Genomic DNA, 22487 nt, shown 5'->3' with positions numbered 1-22487 from the left:
AGGTTACTATTTCAAATAGGCTATTCAGAACCCTTAATCTCCTAGTTTGGTGAGGAATTACAATGGAGTTTATAACAACTGGGATATGAGTCAATGCAGTGGGGAACCAGTACTTATGGGCAACCAGCAGGATCCTGACAATGACCTGGTTCAAATGTAACTATAAGCCAAGGTTTGTTTAACAAACTGTAAGTTAACTATGAATTATCCCACAGATGGTCAAACAAACCAAGGCTTTTTTCTCTATAGCTTTACCATGTTTTATAGTTGCTCTTGCCTCATGTTTTATTTTTAGTTGAGGGTATGGGGTGAGATGGCCAAACAAACCATGGTTAAGAACCATGGTTCTGTGCCAACTTTTTAAATGCCTGCTTAAAACTTTTCTATTCTGCCAGGCCAATCAGGTAATGAAGAATGCATCCTTCCACAATTGGTTAATAGATGTATATTTTAAATTTTTATATGGTTTGATATATTTTTATGACATGGCGATAAATATTTTTATAACTCAATAAGGATGTCTTGTTTGCACATTATGCCAAGCCACAGTTAGAATAAACCAAGGTTTATTATTATTTAAATAAGCCAACAAGCCATTGCTTCAGATCTGCTGGGTACAGTTGATGATGAAACAAACCATTGTTTAATAAGTAATAGTTTACTAAACCAGTGTTTCCCAACCTTTTTTGGGCAAAGGCACACTTGTTTCATGAAAAAAATCTCGAGGCACACCACCATGCCAGATGGGGAAAGGTCACTTTTTACTTATGTAAAAAAAAATAAAAAAATAGTAACAGCATAGAAGGTAATGGTTAGGCTAGCATCCCTCTTCCAAATATGCTAGGTTTTTATTTGCAGGGACTGTTCTACATGGGAAAGCATTCAGCACTGTCATTCTCCCATCTGCCATCTGAATTGGTACTATTCTGGGTCAACTTACTCTGCTGCATGTGTAGATGAAAATGGCACCAAGTGTGGGGGAGGGGGCAGAACAGGTTTCAGATACAGGATATTAAGCATACACATACTTCAGATTGAACTGGTTGCTTGCTTTGCAAGTTTTCATTTCCCAAATGACTGCCTTGGCAAGCGCAATACCTACCAGGCTCAGCGCCGGTCTCGCGCTGCCGCTTCCCGCGCTCTCAAGGACCCGGGAGGAGGAAGGCGTGAAGGGAATCCTGAAGGCGCGAAAACCTCGCGCATGCGCAGGCCTTCCGCCTGCGACAGCCCAGTAGGCCGGCCGAAGCGAGCGGCGATGGGATGTGGGAGGGAGCTCGCTCGCCGCCCCGCGTGTGCTTATGTGGGGCACGTTACAGCCCCGTGACGTCAGCGCCACGCAGTCAGCCAGGCAGGCAGACGGCGAGAGCCCCGCGCTGGGCGGCCTCTCCTCGCCGCCGCCCCGCCTCTCGCCGCCCGACTCGCCCGCCTCCCTCCCACAGCACACCAGGCAACGTCTCGCGGCACACTAGTGTGCCGCGGAACACCGGTTGGGAAACACTGTACTAAACCATGGCTTATTGTTATGTGTGAACCAAGCCAGTGTGAATTAAGGTAGTTAATTGGAACAGTTGACAGAAGCATCCTGTGTTATGCAACTATTGGGTTTTTTTTAATAATGGGTTTTTTTTAAAGGGAAGATGAGGCTGTCATGATCATTTTCTGTAGTCACTTAAAGGATTACAGAAACCATTTTGGACTTCTCACTTGCTCTGAAGTTTAATTGACTTCAAACCGTTGGTTTTTGGTTTTCTTCAGAGATGAAGCTGGGCTCTGTCCACTCAAGGTGGAAGTATTCTCTTTTAGGGAGGGCTTATCCTTAGCAGAACAAACAAACAAACAAACAAACAAACAAACAAACTGTAATTAGATCTCTTGTAAGCACTGTGAAGTACAAGTGGCTTTTCCACTGTCATGTTTTAACTGTTCCTGAGGGGTTTATTCAAGGAGCAACTTTTAATGCCTAACCAAAATGCCTACCTAGGGCATCAGTTCAAGTTAACAAATGTAATTAAAGTGGTTTATGGCCCTGAGTGATAAATAAAACATTAACAGCTCTGCTAATTCTTAAGTTTGATGTTTAAGTTTAATTTTTCATTATCTTTCCCATTAGCCTCGTAATGTTGCTGGTTTCCGGGGAACGGTCCGCTATGCTTCAGTGAACGCTCATAAAAACAGAGTGAGTATTTCTTTTTGGGGAGGTGGGAGAATGCCCTGCTCAGTATTCTGCCAGGTAGTGCAAAAGCTGGAGCCATTTTGGAAGACAAGGTGTCTGCAAATTCCTAGCACTACTATGTGTGCTATATCTCAGTGGCTGTTGATACCATCAAGCATAACATCCTTCTGGACTGCCTAGAGGGACTGGGAGCTGGGGGCACTGTTATACAGTAGTTCCGCTCCTTCCTTCTGGGCCGTATTCAGAAAGTGGTGGTGGGGGGATGAGTGTTCAGACCCTTGGGCTCTCACTTGTGGGGTGCCTCGGGGTTCTGTCCTCTCCCCCATACATTTCAACATCTACATGCTGCTGCTGAGAGAGATCATCAGGGGGTTTAGGCTGGGTGTTCATCAATATGCGGATGATACCCAGCTCTACCTCTCTTTCAAATCAGAACCAGTGAAGGCGGTGAAGGTCCTGTGTGAGTGTCTGGAGGCAGTTGGAGGATGGATGGTGGCTAACAGATTGAGGTTGAATCCTGACAAGACAGAAGTACTGTTTTGGGGGGACAGGAGGCAGGCAGGTGTGGAGGACTCTCTGGTCCTGAATGGGGTAATTGTGCCCCTGAAGGACCAGGTGTGCAGCCTGGGAGTCATTTTGGACTCGCAGCTGTCCATGGAGGCGAAGGTCAATTCTGTGTCCAGGGCAGCTGTTTACCAGCTCCATCTGGTACGCAGGCTGAGACCCTATCTGCCTGCAGACTGTCTCGCCAGAGTGGTGCATGCCCTGGTTATCTCTCACTTGGACTACTGCAATGTGCTCTATGTGGGGCTACCTTTGAAGGTGACCCAGAAACTACAACTAATCCAGAATGCGGCAGCTAGACTGGTGACTAGATCACACCAAAAGTCCATCTAAGCCAGAACTCTGTTTTCATCAGTAGCCAGCTAGATGCCTCTAGATGCTCACAGGAAGGGCAGGAGGGCCTCAGCTTTCCCCTGGCATTTGTTCCCAGCACTTGGTTCTCGGATGTTTGGAACATAGTAGCAGTTATAGCTATCCTTGCCGGGTGTTGTAATGATAAAACAGTGCTTCGCTGTGATCGGTATTTAAAAGTCATCTGAGCTATTAGCGATCACTGTCTTATGGCTGTGCATAGATTTATCATACATAGTTTGAAATAGTAGTAGTATTGCTGATTCCTCTGTGGAATATAGTTAAATACCAGGTCAGTATCATTTGTTAGCTGTTGTAGCCGAGACAGAATAGCAAATGGTACCCTAGCCACAGGGAATTGATGCTTTTGAATTATGGTGTTGGAGGAGACTCTTGAGAGTCCCGTGGACTGCAAGAAGATCAAACCTCTCCATTCTGAAGGAAATCAGCCCTGAGTGCTCACTGGAAGGACAGATTGTGAAGCTGAGGCTCCAATACTTTGGCCACCTCATAAGAAGAGAAGACTCCCTGGAAAAGACCCTAATGTTGGGAAAGATTGAGGGCACAAGGAGAAGGGGACGACAGAGGACGAGATGGTTGGATAGTGTTCTCGAAGCTACCAGCATGAGTTTGACCAAACTGCGGGAGGCAGTGGAAGACAGGAGTGCCTGGTGTGCTCTGGTCCATGGGGACACAAAGAGTCAGACACGACTAAACAACAACAACCCTGCCCTCCCCCCAAATCAAGGTGCATGGTACCCAAGGCCAGCCAAGTTAGTTTAGCACTTGTGGCAGAATATATCACCGGCACCTCCCCCTAGCAGTAAAAAACAGTAGTATACAATACTATAAAAAAGCTGCTCTTTCATACCACCCAAAATTAGTTGCCCGAGCCATCCATTTCACACTTCCTAATTTTTTAATGACTCTTTGTCTGAAAGAAAATCGTTCTTACTCTCAGGTTTTTTCTACAATAGCATTATCTAGTTTGTTAAGCTCTGCCAAGAATTGTCAACATTTTATAGTGCTTTTTGAATGTTCGGGGTATTTCAGATTATCCCCACATTGCAGAAGGGGAGAATGCAGACTGAGATAGACTAGCTTGCCCTGGGGTCACCTAGTGCATTCATGGCTGTAGCAAGCTTTTAGTCACTGTGCTACATTTGCACTCAATAAGCTACCCACTGAAAGATGTAAAAGAGATTATATTTCGTACTAAAGACCGTACTTCTGCACAGAGTGAAATGATGTTCACATCTCTGCTCAGCAATTTCATCTCCCCTTTTGCTCAGAGCAATAATATCTTAGTTGCTCTGCAATGCCCCCAATTTATACTTTATCTTTTGATGGGCATGAGGAGAGGAAGGCATCCTTCATCTACGAAGTGGAAAATCCTGAAGGAAGACAATTGTTTCAAGCAATGTGTCTGAATCTATGTTGTAAGAAGTAGTTCTGACATTGTGACATCACCTGTTTGTGGAACAGGGGAAGAGAGATTCAGAAATACAGAACATTGTTATTGTTAGTGGTGCTTTAGTCTGCATTATATTTCTAAAATGCCTTTTAACTCTAAGGTTCACAGGGTAATATACAGTACGGCACTAAAGATAGTATAGAGTTCATCTTCATAGCGATTGCTTCTCAGAACGGAAAGTTAGCCCATAGACTGTATCCAACCTTGCAAGATCTTTTCTCTGTGGCCAAAGACTTCCAAAATTTGTCGTTGAACAAGATTAAATTGCTTTTAGTTTATTTTTGAAATGACGGCTACTATGGTCCAGGGGTGAATGGACTTATTCAGCCTGAGGGCTTCAGTCCTTTCTATGCAGCCTTCTAGGGGCCACATGCCAGTGATGGATTAGACCGCAGACAATAGTGGGCAGTTCAATAAATGTAAAAGTTAACTTTGTATTGTAGGCTAGTTTCTACACACTCATATACTCTGTTCTATAAAAGTCATTATTGGAATTTTAGGACATTTCTGAGCCATCTGTGTGTGACGCAAGAGGTGTGGCCTGGGGGAAAGCCCCCTGGGCCAGATAGAGAGGATGGAGGGCCAGATTTGGGTACAGGACCTGGTATTCCCACCCCCATTGTAAGCATTCCATACACACCATGTTTAAAAACACTTACCATGGTTGTTGGCCTCTTTGCATGTGACATTAGCATGCTAGGATCAAGCTAAGGCATGCACCTAGCATGCTAATGGCATGCTAATACATAGTAAGTGTCAAAAATATTAGAGCACATGGGAGATGCATACCTAGAAAAAATATTTTACTGGTCAATCCACCTCCACAATTTCTGACAGTTTGTCATCTACTAATCATTTCCTGTAGCATACAGCTTTTGGTGTCTTTTAGGGCAAACGATTGGGTCCAGCCTGCAGGTAGACCACATGCTAAACTACAAGGCAATGTGGAAATAGGTAGAGAGGACTTAATGAAATCCATAAATCTCACCCTTCAACTCTTCCCAATTTTAGTCATATCATGTGGCCTTCAAAAAAAAAAAAAAAAAAAGCTCTTTGGCCTCAACCTCTTTGGGCCTCTGTAATTCAAATTTTGCTGAAGCCTCTTGTAAAGAGGTTCGATGATTGATATACAGGAATTCCTCAACAGACAACACAATGTAGAAAAATTTCCCAGAAACAGAAGGTTTGAAAACCATTACTCTAGATCTTTAACTTTGTGAGAGCCTGCTCTTTTTTAATATTATTTTTTATTAATTTCTTTTTTAACACAATATTTCAGCATACCAATAACAAAACAAATAAATTCTTTGCTCTACTGAACTTGTGACTTCCCTCCATCCCTTCAACCGGTTTTTAATTTTCAAATCTTTGTGTTGTACTTTATATCCTCTACTTCAGACCTGTATATCCTTATGATCAACTCTGTCTCAATGGTCTACAAAGTTTTGAGAGTTACAGTTTCTTCGTTGCAGAATTTATATCAATCCCACTAGTGTTTTCACATTTTTACAATAATTATTCATATACCCAATAAATTTACTCCAATCTCTTTGAAACTTTTGGTCGTCTTGGTTCTGGATCCTGCCTGTCAGCTTGGCCAGTTCCGCAAAGTCCATAATCTTTGTCTGCCACGCCTCAATCATTGGTAGTTCCTGCAATTTCCATCTTTGGGCTAATATAGTTCTTGCCGCTGTTCTGGCATACATAAATAGTCTTTGGTCTATAGTTGCAATTTCTTCTCCCATCAAACCCAGCAAAAAAGCCTCAGGTTTTTTGGGGTAGGTATATCTAAACATCTTTTTTAGTTCATTGTAGACCAATTCCCAAAATACATTCCCACCACATACTGTATGATAAAAATCTCCATCTTTCTCTCCACATTTCCAACATAGTTTATTCCTCATCCTATACATATTGGCCAGTTTCACCAGTGTTAAATACCACCTATACATCATTTTCATTACATTCTGTGAGCCTGCTCTTAATTGTATGTTCAGTGGATTTGTCATCAACTGGATCATAGGGCAGCAGTCACCTGCTCTGCTGAAGACACTATCAGCAGCTTGATTTTTGTACTTTCATTTTTCTCCAGGAGATGGGTCGACATGATGACCTGTGGTCCCTTTTTTACATGCTGGTGGAGTTTGCAGTTGGTCAGCTTCCGTGGCGCAAGATAAAAGATAAGGTAGAGAACTCAGTCAGTGACTGAATAAGACCCTCCATTTTCTTGGTCATTTTATCTGCCTGATGTTTCATGTTATGTGTAGTGTAATGTTGTGTGATGGTATTTTTTCTTTGCAGGAGCAAGTTGGTATGATTAAAGAGAAATACGAACATCGAATGCTGCTAAAACATATGCCTTCCGAGTTCCACCTTTTTCTGGATCACATTGCAAATCTGGATTACTTTACTAAACCAGATTATCAGGTAAAAACCTCTGAGACCTATAATAACAGAGAGGTGTGTCCTTTTCATCTTCAAACCAATAAAATGGTATTTCCCAAATGTGTTGGGAATGTTGTTTGTGTGGGAAGAGCTAGCTGGAATGCTTTGGAGATCCCTAATTGTCCATTGACAATTTCCCATGCCTTCAAAATATGATCAAAATGGAAGCAGCATATTTGTCCCTTCCCAAGATTGCAATTATCCCGAAATTGTAGATTATATCCATTTGTTTTGTTTCAAAGGAGTATTAAGTCCTACGATAATACTTTTCGAGATGGTATCCAGCCATCCCCACAAACAGCTAATTAGGATGATTCAAATCCAGTTCGTTTGCTAAAACATAATTTGAGGAATGTACAAATGGATTAATAGAATGATTTACGGTATATTTTATGAGTTGTGTGTGCAACACCTTTGATGGTAACAAATGAATTCTTACACTGATATATCTAGACTGTTTTTCACTATCTATCATAGGTGTGGGGAACTTTTGGCCCTCCAGAAGTTGATCAACTATAGCTCAGCATTGTAACCATTGCCCCGTGCTTTCTGGGACTGACCGGAGCTGTAGTTCAGCGACATCTGGAGAGCCAAATGTCCCATCCACCCCCGTCTGTGATGTATAGAAAAGAAAATGCTTGCGCACATTAGCCAATGGCTTAAAGGGCTTTCTCCCAGGATATTCAAATGCTGAAATGGATTGAGTTCCCTGCTATAGCTGGTCCCTGTGATCTGAAATCAGATTCTGAAATTACTCTAAGATTATTTTTCATACTCATGACTAAGGCAATATTATATGGATTAGTGGACTGACCTCCCATTGTGCAGCGACTGTGCAGCAGCTAGATAACAGAACACACGGGTCATTTGCAAGTTGTTGTAGATTTTATTATAAGCAGCAAATAATACCTTTTGTACCACAGATTATGCCCAATTGTATACTTACCAAGTATACAATTAAGCTTTGCTGTTGTTGTCACTTGGGGATTCTTTGTGACTGGGAGCACGCCTCCCTTCCTCTCTTGTTGATTTCCCCCATTCAGAGCACCCTGCAATCCAAGCTTAAGATAAGAATCTTAGGGAGGTCGGTGCAAGCTGCATTCTCTGCTTGGCTCACAGTAGTACTTCAGGTTGGTGCACAAATGCTGAACCTTTAAGCAGGAGATGTTTCCTCTCAGACGTGCCCTGAGATGGCTTGCTTTAACCAGGGTTGACAGTATTTGGTGAAAGTTACATAAGACGGTTACCCCTGACAGTTGTTATATATTGTTCTACACCAGATGAAAATCGGAAAACGCATAGGGAAATTCTTTTAAAAGATTATTTGAGGAGAGGCCATAGCTCAGTGGTAGAACACCTGTTCTACGTACAGAATGCTCCATCTCAAGTTCAGTCCCTGACAACGTAGGTAAAAGGATCAGAACCCCTAGATTTCTGCTGCCCGCCAGAGTAGACAGTACTGGACTAGTTGAAGAAAAAGTCTAGTATAAGGTGGCTTTCTGTGTCCCTGTTCTTTCTGACTGTGGATGAACATATGAACCTTATTATAATTTGCTTTTCTTCTAGCTCATCATGACCGTGTTTGAAAACAGCATGAAAGAAAGAGGTATTACTGAGAACGAGGCCTTTGACTGGGAAAAAGCCGGTACAGATATTTTATTATCTACAAGCACCTCTACTCCACCTCAGCAGAACACAAGGCAGACAGCAGCTATGTTTGGGTGAGTGACACATTCACAGCCCTTGGTGTTGTCAATATTTGCAGAATCTTACAAGAAGAATAAGTCATTCTTCAGGGACATTATTTTTTATTATCTATCCTATATACTGTTCGTTTTACAATGGCAAGAATTCCCAGAAGATAGTTTTTGGTTACAGTTCTGATAATGTCATGAATGTACGTGAATATCATGTAATCTATTCATTTAAACAGTGTGATCTTGGACTGTCTCCTCCAACATCACAATATAGCCACTAGATGAGGAGATTCCGAGTACATGCACTCCTGTGGCATTTGGTGACATCATGTTCTGCCTAGGTTGCTGTATCCCATAAAGGTAGACTGTTGCAACATGCTCAGTGTGATAGTACATTATCCAGGATAGTGGTTGCTCTCTGGTGGGGTCTTTGTGGCACTGCCTTAGTACCATACTGTTTCTGAAGCAGAGTAAAATAAGGAAGATGGAGAAAGCCTAGCTAGGGAAAACCCCACCTGTCCTCCAGGCCAAACCTTGGCTCTTGCCACCTCCATTCTTCAGCACTGTTCATGCCCTTCTGTAAGAAGAAAGCACTTTTTCAAATGGGCTGTAGAAGGCACGTTCAGGCCTACACAATTTGGGAGCTTGTGTGACATTACAAGGCTTAGGACCTCGATACCTTAAGGACCACTGCTCCCCATACGAACTGACCTAGACCCTGTGCTTGACATCGAAGCCCTTCTCTATGTTCCCCCTCCCTGAGAGGTTTGGCGGGTGCCAACATGAGAACGGGCCTTTTTTGTGGTAACTCCCCATCTGTGAAATGCTCTCCCCAGAGATGCTCACCTGGCACCATCATTACATGACTTTAGGCACCAGGCAAAAACATTTCTCTTTACCCAGGCCTTCATCCATTAAATAATCTATGGCCTGTTAAAGGGGGGGCTGTTATTATGATTATTTATTATTATTATTATTATATTTATTACTAATGCTTTGTTTTATGTTTTTATTTTGCTCTGTGAAATATGTTTTTAATGTTGTATTCTGAGATCTTTTGATAAAGGACAGTATATAAATCAAAGTGATGGTGATGATGATAATAATAATAATAATAATAAAAAACAGAAAGCTGACTGCGCTATCAGGACCTTTTCAGCTGATGCTGTTGCTTGTCTCCCCTCTAGTGTGGTTAATGTCACTCCAGTTCCTGGAGATTTACTTCGTGAGAACACGGAGGATGTTTTGCAAGGCGAGCACCTGAGCGACCAGGAAAATGCTCCCCCAATCTTGCCTGGCCGGCCAGCAGAAAGCTTAGGCCAGGCTCCAAACACTGCCTTCAATGAAGGAGAGGTTTGGGAAGAGACGGATGTGAACCGCAACAAGCTCAGGATCAGCATCAGCAAAGTAAAGTCCTTTGATCCTTTTGAATGGGCACTGTTTCTTTTTCCTGCTGATTTCTGTTAAGAATTGAGAACTTCACGTTATTCACAGTCACAAATATAGCATTACAAATGAAAAGAGAATGATAAAAGAGTCTTACAGAAACTGACTGAGTACGGAGGAGTATCGGGCATCAAGTTAAATAAAGAAAAATCTAAATTATTAACGAAAAATATGGGGGTAAAGGAACAGGAAGAATTGGAAAGGGTAACAGGCCTTAAAATCACCGTGAAAGCTAAGTATTTGGGGATCTGGATTACAAATAAAAATACCAATTTGTACGAAGATAATTATGTGAAGAACTGGAAGGAAATAAAAGGATATTTAAATAAATGGAGAAAAATTGAAGTTGTTTTTATGGGGTAGGATATCCTTGATAAAAATGTCAATTCTCCCAAAAATGCTCTTTCTTTTCCAGACGATCCCAATAATTATTGGGACAAAATGTTTTAAAGGCTGGCAAAGGGATATTTCCAATTTTATTTGGCAGAGTAAGAGGCCAAGAATAAGGTTCAAAGTATTGATGGAGCCTAGAGAAAGGGGCGGGTTCGCAGTCCCAGACCTCAAGCTGTATTTTGAGGCCGCATGCATGACGTGGCTGAAAGATCGGATGTTACGGACATCCTAGACCTGGAGGGCTGGGACAAAGGTTTTGAGTGGCATGGCTACCTGGGTCATGATAAAATAAAAGCACATAGAGGCTTTACTAATCATTTGGTGAGAAAGGCTCTATTTGAAGTTTGGGAAAGAAAGAACAATAGTAACAGCCAAAACTCACTGGTGGCTGTCGCCTATAGAGTCATCAGCCATGCATAGAAATAATATGAAAGACAGTTGGCTAACATATAGGGAACTCGTAGAAGAGATAAAGGATTGCCTGACAGTAAAGAAGTTTGAAGAATTAAAAGAGAGGGGGGGGTGAATTGGTTAGAATATTTCCAATTAAAAACAATATTTGAGAAGGATAATAAACTTAAGGGGTTTAATAAATAAATCTCGGTATGGGAGAAGGAAATCTTATACAACAACCAACAGACTCTCTCAAAAATATATAAATTGTTACAAAATGGGAAAATAGAAAAGGAGGAAAAAGGTGACACAATTAAAAAATAGGAACAAGATCTGGGCCACTCAATTGAATGTAATGAATGGGAAAGACTATGGACAAAAAATATAAATTTCACGGCATGTTACCTAATAAGAGAGAACTATATGAAAATGCATCATAGGTGGTACCTGGCGCCAAAAAGGCTGGCAAAAATGATTAAAACCTATAATAATAAGTGCTGGAGATGTAAGAAACAAAAAGGAACCTTCTACCATATGTGGTGGACATGCCCCGAAATTGGGAAATTTTGGAGCATGATCAACGAAGAAATAAAGAAAATACTAAGAATATCATATAGTAAAAGGCCAGAGGCATTCCTTTTAGGAATTTTAAATGAAGATATTCCAAAAGACAAAACTAGATTTTTCTTATACGCGATGTCTGCAGCAAGAATCCTGGTGGCTGAGTATTGGAAAAGGAATCAAGTTACCCACTAGGGGAGAATGGTTATGTAAGCTTTCAGAATATTTAGAATTTAGCCAAATTGACAGATATAATAAGGCAAAAACAAAAAAGTGAAGTGAAAAAGGAATGGGAGTGCATAAATGAATACCTTAAAAGCCAAGGTTCGAGGACAGAAATCTGGCTGAGTCTGGAATAACCTTGTGAAGTGAAAGGATAAGAAAGAGTGATAATATATCTAGATGTTAGGATAGAGATGATAAGGAAAACATGAAGATACAATGAGAGGTAAAGGAGGTGCTGTGGGATTGGTGGAAGTCAATGTTTGTTTTCCTTTTTAGTGTTCATATTATTAAATTGTAAGATTTGAATTTGTTTTTTATATGCTTGTTTTTGTGTTTTGTGTATTGTTATTTTGGGGTTTTTTTTTGTTGTGTGGAAAATACTAATAAAATTTACTATTTAAAAAGAAAAGAAAAGTGAATGATAGAATTGTTGTATTGTAGAGACCTTTTAAAGGCTTTTTGCAAGAAAAAGAGTACCACATTTTGAATTTGTAGATTCATACAAAGGAAGTGGTTCTTCTTGCCTGACATGTAAACATCATATTTCTTGGCATTTCTTTGAGACATTTCCATATCAAAAATAGGTACATAGACCAGATTTATACCTATGCTTTCAACCATGATTAAGGACACCATGTTACAACAAATATTTATTTACATTGTCCTCTCTGTCCATTAGCCTTCCAGTTTCACTCAGATTCCTTTCATTTATCTATTTATTGCCTTCATGAGTTTTGCAGCTGTGAAAAGATTTGAAATTAATGAGTGAAGTGCTTTGGGTTTTGGTAAAAATCAATGATACAGGAGCTTGAGAGACACTGGTATTTTATCTAATAAAGCTCTAATTACGAATACTGCTCTACCTACTTGGAATCCAGCTTTCTGGGTGCTGCTTTTCTTCCTATAAATCAAAAGATGGCGGCCCACAGAAGAGATACCATCAACAAAATGCTGAACTAAAGTTGCCACTTAATTTTGCTGTATGTACTCACACGGGGATCATAATGTCAAAGGAGATACTCCTGGTAGATCACAGTCATTACCTCTGAGCAGCCTGCATTGGAAAGTGGAAGTAACTGCTGCAATCCTTCATGACTGCCTTCTCTTATGCCGTTTACTTGAATAGACAACGCAAGAGGAACCTAAGGAAAATAACATATGAACCAGCTCTGAGACATGTGAGAGCATGTGCCCTCAAATCTAGTCATTCTCTGCATTGTGCACAAAGAGGGATTGCTGGGGATTGTCATGTTCCTCTTCCACCACCATGAATATTTTGTGAATATTTGAACAGGGCTAAAGTTAGGAAGAATCCATCATAAGCTTCCAATTCTGCCTTGGTGCTCAGTGTCAGCTTCATAATTCCTTTGAATTGTGACTACTCTTCATAAAAAAAAAGGGCAGTCAAGACAGTATAAACATGATTGTATTGCCCTGAGTCTTCCAAATGATGCTTCTGAGTTTGGCATCATGTTCACTACAGTGCCTTAGCTGGATCTGTAATGTTGTTTTGGGGGTTTGCTATCTTTTGCAGACACAATGTTTGGCAGAAGAAGATCAGAAAAGTGGTGTGTGCCCAAGCTCCCCAGTGCGAGCTGCACCAGACTCCCCTACGACTCAAGGGCGTTCTCTGAGATACCGTCGTGTGAACAGCCCTGAGTCTGAGCGCCTCTCCACTGCTGATGGGAAAGGAGATCAGCACGAGCGAAGGTTTGTTTATGGTCCACATGGACTTTTTATTATTTACTTATTTAGAAAATTTATATACCACTGAACATTTTTTACAGAAATTTATAAAATCAAAATACAAGTAAAATACAAATAAGTACATTAAATGTCAGTTGTAGATAGGTAGCCGTGTTGGTCTGCCATAGTCAAAATAAAAAAAATTCCTTCCAGTAGCACCTTAAAGACTAACTAAGTTAGTTCTTGGTATGAGCTTTCGTGTGCATGCACACTTCTTCAGATACTTCTTCGTATCTGAAGAAGTGTGCATGCACACGAAAGCTCATACCAAGAACTAACTTAGTTGGTCTTTAAGGTGCTACTGGAAGGAATTTTTTTTATATTAAATGTCAGTTTTCATTTCTTAGTACAGAAAGTATTGATCTGATGTGTAGAGATCTTTCCTATTCCTGATTAGTTCAAGAGGGTTCTAGAAAGTTTCTTCTCTGTGTGAAAGAATGTTTATTTCTATGTGAGAGAAACTGGAAGAATCCTCTCCTTTCACAAGAAATAAATCCTAGCCTTTTGTTGCTAGTCCTGAAAATCACTAGCAGAAAAACACAGTCACCAGATGCTTTTCTTCCAGTGCAGAAGTTGGCGTTGCCAAAAACCTCTCTGGAGATTTGCTGTTACACATTATATAGTGTCTTTATTACACAGAACATCATTAAAAACCTATCATTTAAAACATCAAGTCAGCAACTGAACAGGATAAATCTTTCAAGGATCCAGATAGGCCTGGGTAGAAAACTGAGGTTTTATGAGATGTCTGAAGTCTTTACAGTTTAAGCTTAATAGGGTTTTATTTAAAATAACGGAAAGTTTGTTTGTGAAAGACAATGAGTTCCGATTTCCAAGCACCATTTTGGATCCCTTTCATCCAAAATGAATGAATGCTTGGATGTACAGAGCTTACCCATTGTGGGTCGTATCCGCTGTAATACTTTCCTAATAGAATTGTTTATTGCATGCTAAAGATTATTCTGCTGTTTTATGGTGAAGGTGACTTATGATGGCACAACATCTCAGGAACACTCTGCTGTATTCAGATACTAATGGAAAAGGGCAGCACAATTCATTTTTATTCAAGAAAAATAACCATATTATTGGTGTTTAAATATGTTCTGCCTTAAGAGTAATGAGAGCTTTCCCAATATCAGAGAGGTCTAGAAATCCAGTTCGGATGAGGATTCTAGAAACCAAGAGGACATGTAATATGGTTACAATCAGTTAATAAGAGGATAGGGGAATTTTCCATTATTTTATTTAGGCTCTGGGGTTACTTTTAGTTTTATCACTAGCATGCCATCTATTTCCCCTGTTGGTGGATCTGTTTTGGGCAACTCTTTCTCCTGGAAAGGCTTGATAATTACTGATAAAATACAGCATAATATTTACTGCACGGTATGCAGTCACAGCAGGGATAACTCAAATCCAGATTGTAGATTTATAAAAAGGTTATGAACTCAACGAAGTTATCATTTTGCACTTACTTTTTTCACTTTCAAAATATTAATACAATTGGTTCTGAGTGAAGTTTGAGAACTTTCAATGATAGGTTTTAACAGAATGAAAAAGTAGTTCATGAGATTAACACAAGATTATTAAATTTTAAAACAATTTTTATTGGGTTTTAAATAAATACAAATACGATAGCCATTAAACACTTATCCAGCTGTACATCTAAGGGTGCTCGTTTTATCCATTGTCTTTAGATATACACTTACACAATCAATGTTCAAACATCAGACAAGGTTTCTTTTGGTTGTCTGAAAGTTCTGCTTTTAGGCGATTATATGAAAACATGGACAAGAAAAGCAAGTAGCTGCCTTGTTGTGCAAAGCTGTTTGTAGGGATGGGAAGCAATATGTTCACATACCTTGAATACGGCCTCAGCCCACAATACCTGAAGGAGGTCTCTACCTCCATTGCTCACCCCGGAACTGAGGTCCTCCTCTGAGGGCCTTCAGGTGGTTCCCTCACTACGAGAAGTGAAGTTACAGGGAACCAGGCAGAGGGCCTTCTGGGCAGTGACACCCTTCCTGTGGAACGCCCTCCCATCAGATGTAAAAGAGATAAAGAACTACACAAGTTTTAGAGGACACTTGAAGGCAGCCCTGAATTGGGAAGTTTTTAATGTTTGACGTTTTACTATGTTTTTATTTGTACTGTAAGCTGCCGAGATGGGTGGGGTATTATTATTATTATTATTATTATTATTATTATTATTATTATTATTGCTGCCCCTTAGGCTTTTTGTCTTATTTTCAGGTCACGAGTGGATTTGCCCTGTTCTCCTTCACGGCTTGTATGCTCTTCCCAGCCAGCACAGATGCTGTCCATTGACACCGGACAGGTAGACAGGCAGGCAAGTGGCAGGATGGATGTGTCTGCTTCTGTGGAGCATGAAGCCCTCAGCAATGCTTTCCGATCGGTACCCCTGGCTGAGGAGGAGGACTTTGACAGCAAAGAGTGGGTTATAATTGATAAGGAAACAGAACTGAAGGACTTCCACCCTGGTGCTGAACCAAGCACATCTGGAACAACAGATGAAGAGCCCGAGGAGCTGAGGCCTATTGAAGAGGGTGACGAGAGAAGGCGACTGGGGGCAGAAGCGGCAGTGAGGCCGAAAATTCATGATGGGAGAACCCGGGGTATGCAGCCTGTGGCTGAGGAGGACAGTTCCCACAGACATGAAGGGCATTGTCAGTCAGTCTCTGACAGCAAACATGAACAGCAACCAGGAAGCCCCACACAGTCCCCCTTATATTCAGCACCAGCTATCCGACAGCGGAGACGAGAATCTGAGCCTACTGGTCCTGAGAGACAGGTAAGACATTCAAAATAAGCACCGTTCATCCTTTTTTTGCTTTAGTTCCCATTTCGATTGTATAAAGTTGTTGCCTCTAGGAAAACGTCCCCACCCCCAATCTGTCACAGAGAATTCTTACTCTGCTGTACCAGATTCCAGAGGTATGTTTTCAATATGAGTATTATTATGGCACCAGTATCAAGAATATTTAATTAAGGCCATTAAGCTGGTCTCCGACCGTAATAAATTATCATCATCATCAGTTAAGACCACCGTTGAAAGTGGGATGACATGAACCCTCCTCGATGCAAAAAAGTGTCAAAACATAGATGTTCAGTGGATTTCCCGTTAGGTTCCTGTATGCCCTTTCTGCCCCTCTGAAATCCCCCACTTCCACCCCTGTGCTCCTCGTTCTGTGTTTCCATTCCTTTCTGTGCTGCGAAGAGAAGAGACATAGGTAGGCAGGCAGACATGTGCACATGTGAGTTTGAAGTCTAAACCACAGTGTGTAGTGCCTAGAGTGTCATTCCAGAGGAAGCAACGCTACTCTAGTAACTGCACTCTGTGGTTGGTGGTCCAAGCTCACATGTGCTCCATACTGACTGCTTACCTGTGTCTTTTCACTTCCACCTCTTGGCGGCAGCTTGAACAAAGTGAAAACATAGGAGGTTCCTAGGGACAGGGTGAAGATATGAGAAGTGCTGGGGGGGGGGTATGAGAGTACAGAGGGTGCTGTATGTTGGAGGCCACATTGAGTGAAGCTGCGGGATGCTCTTAGCCCATGGACACAGCTTGTTCAGCTCTGCTGTAGGATGAGGCAGATTTGTAAGGATTTTGCTGGGCCACAGCAGAGCTCACTGAAAACAGTTTCAGCTAAGTGGCTAAGATATATGGGTGGGAATTCTTTCCATCATTTCATGGTATTAGAATGGGGGGTGCACTTTAATGCTTTTCTGAAAACAAATGGTAAGTGGGGCTCTGTAAATATGATCCCTGGGGCAGATCTTCAGCAGCCTCTTGCTGGCAGCTTGGATGTGGGGAAGGTTGCTGGCTGTGAGTCTGGAGGCTTGGTTTCTCCTCTAGCTGTTTCCTCCCCAGAGATTGGGCATCTAGTCTTACTGGACCATGCCAGTCCTTCCTGGCTGTCCCTTCCTCAGCTAGGTCAGTGCCCATGTCCAGCAACTGTGTCTTCTTCTATTCATGATCCATGTCCAGGTTCATCAGGGGAAGAAACATAGTAGGTTATCATAATAACTTTTGTTAGGTTAAATGTGGGGGAGAAATAGCAATTCAGTTTTCTTGCAGTGCTGGAGTTTCCCCCAAATATTACTGCCATTCAGAACGTTTATGCTATAAAGTGACAGAAAGTTAAAGGAACTTCCTATAGCACCTTTGGGTAAGCTAAAGAAAATGAGTTATTACTAAAATAATGTACGCAAAGCACTTTTAGCACTCTAAAGTGCTATATAAATGCTAAGCGTTATAGGGAAAATGTTATCTAGTAGACACCAGAGAGACGAACATGGTAAATGACTCCCAGTTATCCTGCTGAAATGAACTAAAATGCCATACTTCTTCACCAGGCTCCCAAATATACCTGCTTGTGTTTCCTTTGTTCCCAATTACACCTTTCTAGCTGTTTCCTTAAAAAATTATTTATCCAATAGCTAGGTTGTTCCATGAATCAAGCCATTTCTGCATTTGGTTGAATAATCTATGTTTTCTAACTCATTGCTTAAGTTCATAGCTGTGCAAAAAAAACAAAAAACAAAACAAAACCAGAGCTCTAAACATTAATAATTGAATTAATGTGTTGTGAAGTTACACAAATAACTCTTAATACATAGATCTTGAGGGGAACAAATGTGTGGATATTGGGGCAGTGGTTGAACGGAGAAAAGAAAAGGCTGCTTGTATTCTGATAGTGTCCAAAGGAAAGAAATCCTGCACTTGAATCTTCATTATGGTGCAGGACAAAGGAAGCCAATAATAGGCAGGACTAAAGTTGAGAAGATGCTATTTGTGCAACATTTTTACTATCCTGGGTGTACACACACACACACACACACACACACACACAGGCATTTTGAGACTTGAATCTTGCTCACTGTAGATCTCACTAAAGAAAGTTCTAGCTGCTTCAGGCTTGTGATTTTGAGAGATGTTCCTCTGTAATTTGATACCAATAACATGAACTAGACCGGTTACATCGGATTCTTGTGAGTTCCTAAAATCCTTTAATCCCATCATATAGATGATGAGCAAAGGCTTATCCTCTGTGAGAAAATAGTGTCTCTAAATATGTCATGAGGCATTCCTATGTTGCTTTTTAAAGTCAATTCTGTCCCTTTAATTAATTAAACTGCCCAGGGATCAATTTTGTTAAAGAGTGGTCTACAGATCTTTTAATTAACAAATACAATGAAGACTTGTTTGCTAGTTCCAGCCACTGGATCACAAGAACACAATGCTTTTAAGCTACTGGCCAGATTTCCCTTTTCAGTGGTTTCAATTATTCTTTGAAAAATGCTGAAATACTGATTTTGTGGCAGCCAGACATTCCCTATTTTCCCCTTTCATCTTCCTAGTATTATTATTAATGTCACCAAATTTACAAGTACTTTTCAATGACTTTTAAAAAGGTAGGATTTTAAGGGGGAGAGACCATGAGAGGGAAATATTCAGCTTTGGTAAGGAATATAAGAACTTTTTTTTTTAATGTCTTTTTTGTGGCAAATATCCCCTTTGGGGGCAAGGTGTTCGAGAAGATGACGGCAGCCTAGTTTCAGGCAAGCTTGAAGGAAGCTGATTATTTGGTCACATTTCAGTCCGGTTCCAGGTCTCGTCATGGCACTGAAACTGCTTTGGTTGCCCTGCTTGGTTACAGTTGTTGGGAGACAAATGGGGTGAATGTCACTCTGCTCATTCTCCTTGACCTCCCTATGGCTTTTAAAATCTTTGGCCATGATATCCTTGTAGAGAGCTCTCCAGACTGGGCTTGGGAAACACTGCATTACAGTGGAGCCATTTTGAGAAAGTAGCTATGGCACCATGGGAGTTCTGTGGCATCCTGCAGGGTTACATCTCCCCCCCCCCCCATGCTATTTAATACCTTTTGAAGCTGCTGTGAGATATCTTCAGGAGATTTGGAGAAAGGTGCCATCAACGTGCAGGTGATGCATAGCTCCATCTCTCCATTCCCTCTGAATCAGACGATGCGGTTCAAGTGTTAGACCAGTGTTTGGAAGCAGTAATGGATTTGATGTAGGCCAATAAATTGAAGCTGAATCCTGGTAAGACAGAGGTGTTAACAGGGTTCTGAGTCGTGTTGAAAAGGTGGGGAGGTGGCCTGTTCTGGATGGGGTTGCAGTTCTGTAACTTGTGGATACTCCTGGATCCAACCTTGGCACTGAAGTGGCTAGGACTGCCTATTTCCAGCTGTGACCCCTTTTGGACAGAAATGACTTGGCCACTGTACTCTATGTTCCGGTAACTTCCAGATTGGATTATTGTAGCACACTCTTTGTGGGGTGCTCTTAAAGACACACTGGCAATTTCAACTGGTCCAAAGTGCAGCAGTCAGATTATTGGCTTGGGTTCCCATTTAGAATTAACTCCTGTTCTAAAGCAGCTGAACTGATTGCCAGTTCACTTGTAGGCACAAGGCAAGGTGCTTAAATTAGTGTCCAAATCCCTAAATGACTTCGGTCCCAAATATCTGAAAGAGAGCTCCTTTCCTACAGAGTGCCTTGGGTGTTAAGATCAGCAGAGGAGGCCCTCTTGTTAGTTGCATCGCCACCCTTGGGTGTGGTGGCCTGGAGGTGGGGACACAATTCCCTAAACTGTGGAATTCCCTCCCCACGGAACTGGATCTGGCACCTTCACTGTATTGCTTTTGTCATATGCTGAAGACACACCTCTTTTACCTGGCCTTTGAAGCCTGAATTACTTATTTTTAGGAGCCGCCATAAATTGTTTTAGCTGATTTTAATATTGTATTTTTATATTTTTGTAACACACCTCTGGACCATATGGTGAAGGGTAGGTATGAAATTCTGTACATAAATAGTTTCACATATGTTGGCTAGAAACTAATTGCTGTAGGAGGTCATGAAAGCTTCAATCCTTAGGAGTGTACAGCAGATTAAACTTCATTCTACCCATGTGTAGTCAGTTGATGAATATTCCTGCTTCTGCCAGATATAGTCTCTCTTGGCTCAGTGCAGGACTTGGATCCAGATACTACTGCAAGATGAGACCAGAGGCAATGAACAGTGAACACACTTCAGGAGATGTTTACTGCAAAGGGAGAAGGGAACTCCACAAATAAATAATTGCAGGCCCACAGCAGCAGTACCAGAAAGTTATGGTGGAGTTAGAGGCACCCCTGTCTTCATGAAGTACCCACATAATCCTGTGATGGCAGTGTGATGTGGCAAATCCAGGTTTCAGCACGTTTTTAAATGTTTGGGTGACTGGCTGCCCTTTATCTGGATTTACCCTGGTATAATCCATGGGGGTATTCAGATGCTGGATAAGTTTGAATCTCTCTATCAGTGTTCAAACTTTTGCAATAGATCAGAGGGGGATGTTTCATCCATGCTTTCATCCAAAGAATCATTGCAAACCCACTGGCTTTCACATGTAAAGCTAAGACATGGTATGTTTTAACCACGGTTTTTGAACAAGCCAGGTTTAGTTTCACAGATGAGCAAATTAACAACAGCTTTTTTTAAAACCTAAAGTTGGTTTCATTTTCTAACTGTTCTTCCTTCATGCTCTGTAGTTGGGCAACTGACTGGGGGCAGGTGCCAACACAAATCAGAATTAAGCTGGCATACGGATATAACAAGAAGCCACACTTGAAGCAAGCTGAGATTCTTAAGCCAATTTAGAACCATGGTTTCATACTCTGATTTGTTGGTTGGGGTAGCTTTGGATGTGTAAACAAAATCAATGTTAAGTTAAACAAACCATGCATGGCTTTGTATTACCTGCAAACCATGCCATTGTCTTACGGAGATGGAAGTTTGCTAGTGGTCTATGGGACTTCCAAGCGCCCTCTAGTACTTTTTATTTATTGTAGACCATTTTAATCACACAGTTAATTGCCTGTGTAAGATGTTGGCACTATGCAGTATGTTTATAGCTAGCTGTGCATCCATATAGACACCCGCATAAGTCTGCCTCTCTTAAAATTTCACAATTAATCTTGTTTATAGCATAAACAAGCAGCAACACAAGCTTGTTGGATATCTTCAGGAGAAGAAAAGGCTAAGGAATAAACCCATCACATCAGATGGTTGGATGGCGTCTTGTACGCCTCCTTCTAGCAACTCCTGCAGCCAAGCTGGTGCCAAACGTATTGTTCTACTTTTCTTTGGACCACATCAGCGAGACCAAGAAGAGGGTCTTGTTGTCTGGGCAGCCCAGGATCTCCATACACACTGTCCAGGGTTGCAACCTGGACTTTGGTGCTGCTAATGCAGCAGTTTGACTTCATCCCTGGAGGCACACTCCATTGTCTCTCAAGTCAGATGGGTGCCAACAACAAGATCCTAAGCATGCTGATTCAAAATGAGTTCTGCTGTGTTTAGAATCATAGAATCATAGAGTTGGAATAGACCACAAGGGCATCGAGTCCAACCCCCTGCCAAGCAGGAAACACCATCAGAGCACTCCTGACATGGTTGTCAAGCCTCTGCTTAAAGACCTCCAAAGAAGGAGACTCCACCACACTCCTTGGCAGCAAATTCCACTGTCGAACAGCTCTTACTGTCAGGAAGTTCTTCCTAATGTTTAGGTGGAATCTTCTTTCTTGTAGTTTGGATCCATTGCTCCGTGTCCGCTTCTCTGGAGCAGCAGAAAACAACCTTTCTCCCTCCTCTATATGACATCCTTTTATATATTTGAACATGGCTATCATATCACCCCTTAACCTCCTCTTCTCCAGGCTAAACATGCCCAGCTCCCTTAGCCGTTCCTCATAAGGCATCGTTTCCAGGCCTTTGACCATTTTGGTTGCCCTCCTCTGGACACGTTCCAGTTTGTCAGTGTCCTTCTTGAACTGTGGTGCCCAGAACTGGACACAGTACTCCAGGTGAGGTCTGACCAGAGCAGAATACAGTGGCACTATTACTTCCCTTGATCTAGATGCTATACTCCTATTGATGCAGCCCAGAATTGCATTGGCTTTTTTAGCTGCCGCGTCACACTTTTGGCTCATGT

At 41.5% G+C, this 22487-nt stretch overlaps 1 protein-coding gene and 1 long non-coding RNA gene across 2 annotated transcripts in view; one reads left to right on the top strand and one right to left on the bottom strand.

Annotated features, from left to right (window-relative positions):
* The window catches only part of LOC310703018, a 429179-nt gene that overhangs the window by 349305 nt on the left and 57387 nt on the right, over nucleotides 1-22487 (bottom strand). The gene's annotated exons all lie outside the window — the stretch shown is intronic.
* Nucleotides 1-22487, top strand: part of TTBK1 (tau tubulin kinase 1) — an 86524-nt gene that overhangs the window by 39851 nt on the left and 24186 nt on the right. Inside the window, exons 6-12 of the mRNA XM_083494983.1 lie at nucleotides 2111-2176; nucleotides 6655-6747; nucleotides 6864-6989; nucleotides 8574-8728; nucleotides 9892-10111; nucleotides 13257-13432; nucleotides 15719-16277. Coding sequence (XP_083351109.1) covers nucleotides 2111-2176; nucleotides 6655-6747; nucleotides 6864-6989; nucleotides 8574-8728; nucleotides 9892-10111; nucleotides 13257-13432; nucleotides 15719-16277 — 1395 coding nt within the window. The remainder of the gene's footprint in view (nucleotides 1-2110; nucleotides 2177-6654; nucleotides 6748-6863; nucleotides 6990-8573; nucleotides 8729-9891; nucleotides 10112-13256; nucleotides 13433-15718; nucleotides 16278-22487) is intronic.

This window comes from Podarcis liolepis, assembly GCF_965112155.1.
Source record: "Podarcis liolepis genome assembly, chromosome: 3".
NCBI classification, from domain to species: domain Eukaryota; kingdom Metazoa; phylum Chordata; class Lepidosauria; order Squamata; family Lacertidae; genus Podarcis; species Podarcis liolepis.
The sequence above is the reverse complement of the archived record's forward strand: the minus strand, read 5'-3'. Positions and strand labels throughout refer to the sequence as shown.